At 41.8% G+C, this 11603-nt stretch overlaps 1 protein-coding gene across 1 annotated transcript in view; it reads left to right on the top strand.

The window, feature by feature from the left end:
* Nucleotides 1–1159: 1159 nt before the first annotated feature.
* The window catches only part of LOC135537371 (thrombospondin-type laminin G domain and EAR repeat-containing protein-like), a gene marked incomplete at its 5' end in the record, with an annotated part of 30574 nt that continues 20130 nt past the window's right edge, over nt 1160–11603 (top strand). Inside the window, 3 exons of the mRNA XM_064963555.1 lie at nt 1160–1319; nt 10021–10152; nt 10464–10696. Of these exons, the coding sequence (XP_064819627.1) occupies nt 1160–1319; nt 10021–10152; nt 10464–10696 (525 nt within the window). The remainder of the gene's footprint in view (nt 1320–10020; nt 10153–10463; nt 10697–11603) is intronic.

Raw genomic sequence — 11603 nt, 5'->3', positions numbered from 1 at the left:
GCTACACATGGTCTGTTACTAACTCTCTCTCTATAATAGGGTATGCTACACATGGTCTGTTACTAACTCTCTCTATAATAGGGTATGCTACACATGGTCTGTTACTAACTCTCTCTCTATAATAGGGTATGCTACACATGGTCTGTTACTAACTCTCTCTCTATAATAGGGTATGCTATGGTCTGTTATAGGGTATGCTACACATGGTCTGTTACTAACTCTCTCTATAATAGGGTATGCTACACATGGTCTGTTACTAACTCTCTCTCTATAATAGGGTATGCTACACATGGTCTGTTACTAACTCTCTCTCTATAATAGGGTATGCTACACATGGTCTGTTACTAACTCTCTCTCTATAATAGGGTATGCTACACATGGTCTGTTACTAACTCTCTCTCTATAATAGGGTATGCTACACATGGTCTGTTACTAACTCTCTCTCTATAATAGGGTATGCTACACATGGTCTGTTACTAACTCTCTCTCTATAATAGGGTATGCTACACATGGTCTGTTACTAACTCTCTCTCTATAGGGTATAGGTCTGTATGCTACACATGGTCTGTTACTAACTCTCTCTCTATAATAGGGTCTGTTATAACTCTATAATAGGGTATGCTACATGGTCTGTTACTAACTCTCTCTATAATAGGGTATGCTACACATGGTCTGTTACTAACTCTCTCTCTATAATAGGGTATGCTACACATGGTCTGTTACTAACTCTCTCTCTATAATAGGGTATGCTACACATGGTCTGTTACTAACTCTCTCTCTATAATAGGGTATGCTACACATGGTCTGTTACTAACTCTCTCTCTATAATAGGGTATGCTACACATGGTCTGTTACTAACTCTCTCTCTATAATAGGGTATGCTACACATGGTCTGTTACTAACTCCTCTCTCACATGGTCTGTTACTAACTAGGGTATGCTACACATGGTCTGTTACTAACTCTCTCTCTCTCTCTATAATAGGGTATGCTACACATGGTCTGTTACTAACTCTCTCTCTATAATAGGGTATGCTACACATGGTCTGTTACTAACTCTCTCTCTATAATAGGGTATGCTACACATGGTCTGTTACTAACTCTCTCTCTATAATAGGGTATGCTACACATGGTCTGTTACTAACTCTCTCTCTTTCTCAGGGTCTGCTGCGACAGCTGGTTCTGTTGCCTGGGTCAGATGCTACCTCCCGAGTGTGTCCCTCTTCAGACCCCAGACTGGCAGTCCTCTCTGTCCCTCAGGCCCTGCTCACCATGCCCATCACACCCACTGGGAACGACATAGTCCCCCTGTATCCTTACGGTGAGTAGAGATGATACACTACCATCTATCCTCTGTATCATTATGGTGAGTAGAGATGATATACTACCCTCTATCCTCTGTCTCCTTATGGTGAGTAGAGATGATACACTACCCTCTGTATCGTTATGGTGAGTAGAGATGATATACTACCCTCTATCCTCTGTCTCCTTATGGTGAATAGAGATTATACACTACCCTCTATCCTCTGTCTCCTTATGGTGAGTAGAGATGATATACTACCCTCTATCCTCTGTATCATTATGGTGAGTAGAGATGATATACTACCCTCTATCCTCTGTCTCCTTATGGTGAGTAGAGATGATATACTACCCTCTATCCTCTGTATCATTATGGTGAGTAGAGATGATACACTACCCTCTATCCTCTGTCTCCTTATGGTGAGTAGAGATTATACACTACCCTCTATCCTCTGTCTCCTTATGGTGAGTAGAGATGATACACTACCCTCTGTATCGTTATGGTGAGTAGAGATGATATACTACCCTCTATCCTCTGTCTCCTTATGGTGAATAGAGATGATACACTACCCTCTATCCTCTGTATCATTATGGTGAGTAGAGATGATATACTACCCTCTATCCTCTGTCTCCTTATGGTGAATAGAGATTATACACTACCCTCTATCCTCTGTCTCCTTATGGTGAGTAGAGATGATACACTACCCTCTGTATCGTTATGGTGAGTAGAGATGATATACTACCCTCTATCCTCTGTCTCCTTATGGTGAATAGAGATTATACACTACCCTCTATCCTCTGTCTCCTTATGGTGAGTAGAGATGATATACTACCCTCTATCCTCTGTATCATTATGGTGAGTAGAGATGATACACTACCCTCTATCCTCTGTCTCCTTATGGTGAGTAGAGATTATACACTACCCTCTATCCTCTGTCTCCTTATGGTGAGTAGAGATGATACACTACCCTCTATCCTCTGGCTCCTTATGGTGAGTAGAGATGATATACTACCCTCTATCCTCTGTGTCATTATGGTGAATAGAGATTATACACTACCCTCTATCCTCTGTCTCCTTATGGTGAGTAGAGATTATATACTACCCTCTGTATCGTTATGGTGAGTAGAGATGATACACTACTCTCTATCCTCTGTCTCCTTATGGTGAGTAGAGATGATATACTACCCTCTATCCTCTGTCTCCTTATGGTGAGTAGAAATGATATACTACCCTCTATCCTCTGTCTCCTTATGGTGAGTAGAGATGATATACTACCCTCTATCCTCTGTCTCCTTACGGTGAGTAGAGATTATACACTACCCTCTATCCTCTGTCTCCTTATGGTGAGTAGAGATTATATACTACCCTCTGTATCGTTATGGTGAGTAGAGATGATACACTACTCTCTATCCTCTGTCTCCTTATGGTGAGTAGAGATGATATACTACCCTCTACCCTTTATATCATTATGGTGAATAGAGATGATACACTACCCTCTATCCTCTGTCTCCTTATGGTGAGTAGAGATGATATACTACCCTCTGTATCATTATGGTGAGTAGAGATGATACACTACCCTCTATCCTCTGTCTCCTTATGGTGAGTAGAGATGATACACTACTCTCTATCCTCTGTCTCCTTATGGTGAGTAGAGATGATATACTACCCTCTACCCTTTATATCATTATGGTGAATAGAGATGATACACTACCCTCTATCCTCTGTCTCCTTATGGTGAGTAGAGATTATATACTTCCCTCTATCCTCTGTCTCCTTATGGTGAGTAGAGATGATACCCTACCCTCTATCCTCTGTCTCCTTATGGTGAGTAGAGATTATATACTACCCTCTATCCTCTGTCTCCTTATGGTGAGTAGAGATGATATACTACCCTCTGTATCATTATGGTGAGTAGAGATGATACACTACCCTCTATCCTCTGTCTCCTTTTGGTGAGTAGAGATGATACACTACCCTCTATCCTCTGACTCCTTATGGTGAGTAGAGATGATACACTACCCTCTATCCTCTGTCTCCTTATGGTGAGTAGAGATTATATACTACCCTCTATCCTCTGTCTCCTTATGGTGAGTAGAGATGATACACTACCCTCTATCCTCTGCCTCCTTATGGTGAGTAGAGATTATACACTACCCTCTATCCTCTGTCTCCTTATGGTGAGTAGAGATTATATACTACCCTCTGTATCGTTATGGTGAGTAGAGATGATACACTACTCTCTATCCTCTGTCTCCTTATGGTGAGTAGAGATGATATACTACCCTCTATCCTCTGTCTCCTTATGGTGAGTAGAGATTATATACTACCCTTTATATCATTATGGTGAGTAGAGATGATACACTACCCTCTATCCTCTGTCTCCTTATGGTGAGTAGAGATTATATACTTCCCTCTATCCTCTGTCTCCTTATGGTGAGTAGAGATGATACACTACCCTCTATCCTCTGTCTCCTTATGGTGAGTAGAGATTATATACTACCCTCTATCCTCTGTCTCCTTATGGCGAGTAGAGATGATATACTACCCTCTACCCTTTATACCATTATGGTGAGTAGAGATTATACACTACCCTCTATCCTCTGTCTCCTTTTGGTGAGTAGAGATGATATACTACCCTCTATCCTCTGTCTCCTTACGGTGAGTAGAGATTATATACTTCCCTCTATCCTCTGTCTCCTTATGGTGAGTAGAGATGGTATACTACCCTCTATCCTCTGTCTCCTTATGGTGAGTAGAGATGATATACTACCCTCTATCCTCTGTCTCCTTATGGTGAGTAGAAATGATATACTACCCTCTACCCTTTATATCATTATGATGAGTAGAGATGATATACTACCCTCTATCCTCTGTCTCCTTATGGTGAGTAGAAATTATATACTACCCTCTATCCTCTGTCTCCTTATGGTGAGTAGAAATGATATACTACCCTCTATCCTCTGTCTCCTTATGGTGAGTAGAGATGATATACTACCCTCTATCCTCTGTCTCCTTATGGTGAGTAGAAATTATATACTACCCTCTGTATCGTTATGGTGAGTAGAGATGATACACTACCCTCTATCCTCTGTCTCCTTACGGTGAGTAGAGATTATATACTTCCCTCTATCCTCTGTCTCCTTATGGTGAGTAGAGATTATATACTTCCCTCTATCCTCTGTCTCCTTATGGTGAGTAGAGATGATATACTACCCTCTACCCTTTATATCATTATGGTGAGTAGAGATGATATACTACCCTCTATCCTCTGTCTCCTTATGGTGAGTAGAGATTATATACTTCTCTCTATCCTCTGTCTCCTTATGGTGAGTAGAGATGATATACTACCCTCTATCCTCTGTCCTCTATCCTCTATCCTCTGTCTCCTTATGGTGAGTAGAGATTATATACTACCCTCTGTATCGTTATGGTGAGTAGAGATGATACACTACCCTCTATCCTCTGTCTCCTTATGGTGAGTAGAGATGATATACTACCCTCTATCCTCTGTCTCCTTATGGTGAGTAGAGATGATATACTACCCTCTATCCTCTGTCTCCTTACGGTGAGTAGAGATTATATACTTCCCTCTATCCTCTGTATCGTTATGGTGAGTAGAGATGATATACTACCCTCTATCCTCTGTATCGTTATGGTGAGTAGAGATGATACACTACCCTCTATCCTCTGTCTCCTTATGGTGAGTAGAGATGATATACTACCCTCTATCCTCTGTCTCCTTATGGTGAGTAGAGATGATCTACTACCCTCTATCCTCTGTCTCCTTATGGTGAGTAGAAATGATATACTACCCTCTATCCTCTGTATCGTTATGGTGAGTAGAGATGATATACTACCCTCTGTATCGTTATGGTGAATAGAGATGATACACTACCCTCTATCCTCTGTCTCCTTATGGTGAGTAGAGATGTTATACTACCCTCTATCCTCTGTCTCCTTATGGTGAGTAGAGATGATATACTACCCTCTATCCTCTGTCTCCTTACGGTGAGTAGAGATTATATACTTCCCTCTATCCTCTGTATCGTTATGGTGAGTAGAGATGATATACTACCCTCTATCCTCTGTCTCCTTATGGTGAGTAGAGATGATACACTACCCTCTATCCTCTGTCTCCTTATGGTGAGTAGAGATGATATACTACCTTCTATCCTCTGTCTCCTTATGGTGAGTAGAGATGATATACTACACTCTATCCTCTGTCTCCTTATGGTGAGTAGAGATTATATACTACCCTCTGTATCGTTATGGTGAGTAGAGATGATACACTACCCTCTACCCTTTATATCATTATGGTGAGTAGAGATTATACACTACCCTCTATCCTCTGTCTCCTTATGGTGAGTAGAGATGATATACTACCCTCTATCCTCTGTCTCCTTATGGTGAGTAGAGATGATACACTACCCTCTATACTCTTTCTCCTTATGGTGAGTAGAGATGATATACTACCCTCTATCCTCTGCCTCCTTATGGTGAGTAGAGATGATACACTACCCTATATCCTCTGTCTCCTTATGGTGAGTAGAGATTATATACTACCCTCTATCCTCTGTCTCCTTATGGTGAGTAGAGATGATACACTACCCTCTATCCTCTGTATCATTATGGTGAGTAGACCTGTGGACGGTTTTGCGTTGATCTCTCCAAAACAATCACAATCTTCCTGGTGGATGATTATCTCTGTCCCTCCATGAGTGGCTGGGTTTGGATTTGTTTTAAAGCTGTAAATAGTTGTGTTGTGATGGTATGATGAACAGGGTAACTGTATCTGTGAGTTGAGTCAGTGGTTGTGACAGTGATGTAGGGTCGGGTGTTTCATGTATCTCTGTGAAAACACAGGGATGTTGTTGTGTATACTGCTGTTCTCCTGATAGAGAGGCTCAAATGACCTATTCCATAGATACAGGGCATTCAGAAAGTATTCAGACCCCGTGACTTTTAACGCATTTTGTTACGTTACAGCCTTATTCTAAAACGGATTGAATTGTATTTCATCATGACATAGCAACATTTAAAAAAAAAATAACATTTTAGTAAAATTATTCAAAATAAAAAACGAAATATCACATTACCTAAGTATTCAGACCCTTTACTCAGTACTTTGTTGAAGCACCTTTGGCAGCGATTCCAGCCTCGAGTCTTCTTGGGTATGATGCTACAAGCTTGGCACACCTGTATTTGGGGAGTTTCCCTCTCTTCTCTGCAGATCCTCTCAAGCTCTGTCAGGTTGGATGGGGAGCGTTGCTGCACAGATATTTTCAGGTCTCTCCAGAGATGTTCAATCGGGTTCAAGTCCGAGCTCTGGCTGAGCCACTCAAGGACATTTAGAGACTTGTCCAGAATCCACTTGTCTTGGCTGTGTGCTTAAGGTCGTTGTCCTGTTAGATTGGGGAGAAGGTTCACCGTCCGAGTACCGGAGCGCTCTGTAGCACGTTTCCATCAATGATCTCTCTGTACTTTGCTCCGTTTATTTTTCCCTCGATCCTGACAAGTCTCACAGTCTCTGCCGCTGAGGCCACTGTGCTCTTGGGGACCTTCAATGCTGCAGAAATGTTTTGTTACTTTTCCCCAGATCTGTGCCTCGACACAATCCTGTCTCAGCTCTTCGAACAATTCCTTCGACCTCATGGCTTGGTTTTTGCTCTGACATGCACTGTAAACTGTGGGACCTTATATAGACAGGTGTGTGCCTTTACAAATCATGTCCAATCAATAGAATTTAGCACAGGTGGACTCCAATCAAGTTGCAGAAACATCTCAAGGATGATCAATGGAAACAGGATGCACATGAGATCAATGTCAAGTCTCATAGCAAAGGGTCTGAATACTTATGTAAATAAGTTATTTCTGTTTTTCATTTTATACATTTCCAAACATTTCTAACAATCTGTTTTCACTTTGTCATTGTGGGTTTTTGTGTGGAGATTGATGAGGAAAAAGGCTGTAACGCAATTGTCTTGGGGGGTGTCAAAGGGTCTGAATACTTTACGAATGCTCTGTATTTGGGCAGTAACTATAGGGTAAAAAAAGTAGGGCACTATTTATTGAATATTGTGTCGTTTGGGACCCAGCTTAACAGAATGAAGACTATCAGTTACTCTACGTGACGTCAGGTATCGGATCCAAAACTAAACGATACATGGATCCATCACTAATTGTTTATTTAAGATCTCATTTGTTTGCTTCACACGTTTTGATACTGTGAATAGGATCCCAAGCTAAACACTGCATTCAGACAGCTTGACGGATGTGTCTGGTCGTCCTCTGAGTGTGAAATCTGTCATTGAATACGTACTTATCGTTTTACTGCTGACAAACATTCATCATTAGTGATTCAGTGTGGGTTTTGGCACCTCTCACTGCCTTGGCAGAACAATGAATCGTCTTTGTGAAAGGGCGTAGATTTTGATTTTGGAAGCTCCTCGGCTCAACTGCTGCAAGCAAATCACGACGTCAACGTAGAACAGTCAGCAGCAGGACCACTGTGGAAAGAAAACTCCAGGCTTGATGGCGTTTTTATATTCCATCATTGTTTATGTATGTAATGTCTCCATGTGGAGCATTCTACCGCTGTTACTTTGTAAATTAAACCAATCAATGTTTTTACACCTCTCAGGTTGGATAAACTTGAATTAATAGAAATATAACCTCATTGGTTAGGAGCTGTCTATACATATCAATGTTGGTTAGGAGCTGTCAATACACATCAATGTTGGTTAGGAGCTGTCTATACACATCAATGTTGGTTAGGAGCTGTCTATACACATCAATGTTGGTTAGGAGCTGTCAATACACATCAATGTTGGTTAGGAGCTGTCTATACACATCAATGTTGGTTAGGAGCTGTCTATACACATCAATGTTGGTTAGGAGCTGTCTATACACATCAATGTTGGTTAGGAGCTGTCTATACACATCAATGTTGGTTAGGAGCTGTCAATACATATCAATGTTGGTTAGGAGCTGTCAATACACATCAATGTTGGTTAGGAGCTGTCTATACACATCAATGTTGGTTAGGAGCTGTCTATACACATCAATGTTGGTTAGGAGCTGTCTATACACATCAATGTTGGTTAGGAGCTGTCTATACACATCAATGTTGGTTAGGAGCTGTCTATACACATCAATGTTGGTTAGGAGCTGTCAATACACATCAATATTGGCTAGGAGCTGTCAATACACATCAATGTTGGTTAGGAGCTGTCTATACACATCAATGTTGGTTAGGAGCTGTCTATACATCTCAATATTGGCTAGGAGCTGTCAATACACATCAATATTGGTTAGGAGCTGTCAATACACATCAATGTTGGTTAGGAGCTGCCAATACACATCAATGTTGGTTAGGAGCTGTCAATACATCTCAATGTTGGTTAGGAGCTGTCTATACATCTCAATATTGGCTAGGAGCTGTCTATACATCTCAATATTGGCTAGGAGCTGTCTATACATCTCAATATTGGCTAGGAGCTGTCTATACATCTCAATATTGGTTAGGAGCTGTCTATACATCTCAATATTGGTTAGGAGCTGTCAATACATCTCAATATTGGTTAGGAGCTGTCTATACATCTCAATATTGGTTAGGAGCTGTCTATACATCTCAATATTGGCTAGGAGCTGTCTATACATCTCAATATTGGCTAGGAGCTGTCTATACATCTCAATATTGGTTAGGAGCTGTCTATACATCTCAATATTGGTTAGGAGCTGTCAATACATCTCAATATTGGTTAGGAGCTGTCTATACATCTCAATATTGGTTAGGAGCTGTCTATACATCTCAATATTGGTTAGGAGCTGTCAATAAATCTCAATGTTGGTTAGGAGCTGTCAATACATCTCAATGTTGGTTAGGAGCTGTCAATACACATCAATGTTGGTTAGGAGCTGTCAATACATCTCAATATTGGCTAGGAGCTGTCTATACATCTCAATATTGGCTAGGAGCTGTCAATACATCTCAATGTTGGTTAGGAGCTGTCTATACACATCAATGTTGGTTAGGAGCTGTCAATACACATCAATGTTGGTTAGGAGCTGTCTATACACATCAATGTTGGTTAGGAGCTGTCTATACATCTCAATGTTGGTTAGGAGCTGTCAATACACATCAATGTTGGTTAGGAGCTGTCAATACATCTCAATGTTGGTTAGGAGCTGTCAATACATCTCAATATTGGTTAGGAGCTGTCAATACATCTCAATATTGGTTAGGAGCTGTCTATACATCTCAATGTTGGTTAGGAGCTGTCAATGCACATCAATGTTGGTTAGGAGCTGTCAATACACATCAATGTTGGTTAGGAGCTGTCAATACATCTCAATATTGGTTAGGAGCTGTCAATACACATCAATGTTGGTTAGGAGCTGTCAATACATCTCAATGTTGGTTAGGAGCTGTCAATACACATCAATGTTGGTTAGGAGCTGTCTATACACATCAATGTTGGTTAGGAGCTGTCTATACATCTCAATGTTGGTTAGGAGCTGTCAATACATCTCAATGTTGGTTAGGAGCTGTCTATACATCTCAATATTGGCTAGGAGCTGTCAATACACATCAATGTTGTTTCCCCATGCATCTAGTCACCAGACATGTACGACAATTGAATAGGATCATCAGGATCAATTCAATTCCATTCACTTCAATTGAAATGAAATTCGACTCAATGCTCTCTCTCCTCCATAACAGAGGCAGAAGTGTTCATAACCCCGGGGACCCAGCCTCCCTGTGCCAAGGCAGAGGAGGGCCAGCTGTGGTTTAACACACTGAAGAAAGGCCTGCTCCTGTGTGATGGACGGCTGTGGCTGCCTCTGCTGCAAGGTCAGATTTTTGTGTCTGACTGAAGTAATAGATTTCAGACCAGGAGTTAACATCCCTGGTTCTGCAGTGCCACAGGCATTGTCATGGTTTGGATTTTAATGGGAGACCAGGTGTGAAGAATTTAGCCAACTATGTTTGGTGAGGTGATTGGTGGAACCAGAGGTTGGTAGTTTGGCTCTGGTACTCCAGGTCCAGGGTAACCTCTTCCTGGTCGAATTGTTGTCTTGTGTTCAGGAATAATCACTTATTCTATAGCCTTGATGCATCAGTGACAACCGACCAACTGAATAACGTTCGTCTCTAATGCACAGAGAAAGAGCGTCTGGACTATGTTGAAGACTACCAAGACCTTTACACCAACTCGGAGACGTTCGACATCGAGGTGTTCCACATCCCCTCCCAAGGACTGTTCGCTGCCACAGCCAATCGCCAGACCAAGCCGGGCTCTGGAATCTACAAGTGGGTGGATGGGAAGTTTCAAGTGTATCAGAACATCATCACCTATGAAGCACGGGCATGGAAGTACTTCACTGTGGGCAACAAGGTGAGTACCTGTCTAGGTATGGTCTATGATCAAAAGTAGTGCACTACAAAACAGAGTAGGGTGCCATTTGGGACAAAGTCCAAGATTTAAAGTCATCTTAATATGCCTAGTGACTAGTTTGACTTGCTAAACTTTCCCAGTGGCCATGGCTGGTTGGATGACATCATCTCAACCAGTTTAGCCTGCTGGATGAACACTCATCAGACCGCTGTCTATGAGGGTAATGTTGGATGACATCATCTCAACCAGTTTAGCCTGCTGGATGAACACTCATCAGACCGCTGTCTATGAGGGTAATGTTGGATTACATCATCTCAACCAGTTTAGCCTGCTGGATGAACACTCGTCAGACCGCTGTCTATGAGGGTAATGTTGGATGACATCATCTCAACCAGTTTAGCCTGCTGGATGAACACTCGTCAGACCGCTGTCTATGAGGGTAATGTTGGATGACATCATCTCAACCAGTTTAGCCTGCTATATGAACACTCATCAGACCGCTGTCTATGAGGGTAATGTTGGATGACATCATCTCAACCAGTTTAGCCTGCTGGATGAACACTCATCAGACCGCTGTCTATGAGGGTAATGTTGGATGACATCATCTCAACCAGTTTAGCCTGCTGGATGAACACTCGTCAGACCGCTGTCTATGAGGGTAATGTTGGATGACATCATCTCAACCAGTTTAGCCTGCTGGATGAACACTCATCAGACCGCTGTCTATGAGGGTAATGGTGGATGACATCATCTCAGCCAGTTTAGCCTGCTATATGAACACTCATCAGACCGCTGTCTATGAGGGTAATGGTGGAACATGTTACCGGTCGAGTCTTTCTGCTCTCAACAACAGAGACTGCACCCCTAGAGCAAACACAACACAAACCCTGTGTATTGTCCACAGCTG

Source organism: Oncorhynchus masou, unplaced genomic scaffold, assembly GCF_036934945.1.
Source record: "Oncorhynchus masou masou isolate Uvic2021 unplaced genomic scaffold, UVic_Omas_1.1 unplaced_scaffold_758, whole genome shotgun sequence".
Classification (NCBI taxonomy): Eukaryota; Metazoa; Chordata; class Actinopteri; order Salmoniformes; family Salmonidae; genus Oncorhynchus; species Oncorhynchus masou.
This window is presented reverse-complemented; position numbering and strand designations above follow the sequence as displayed.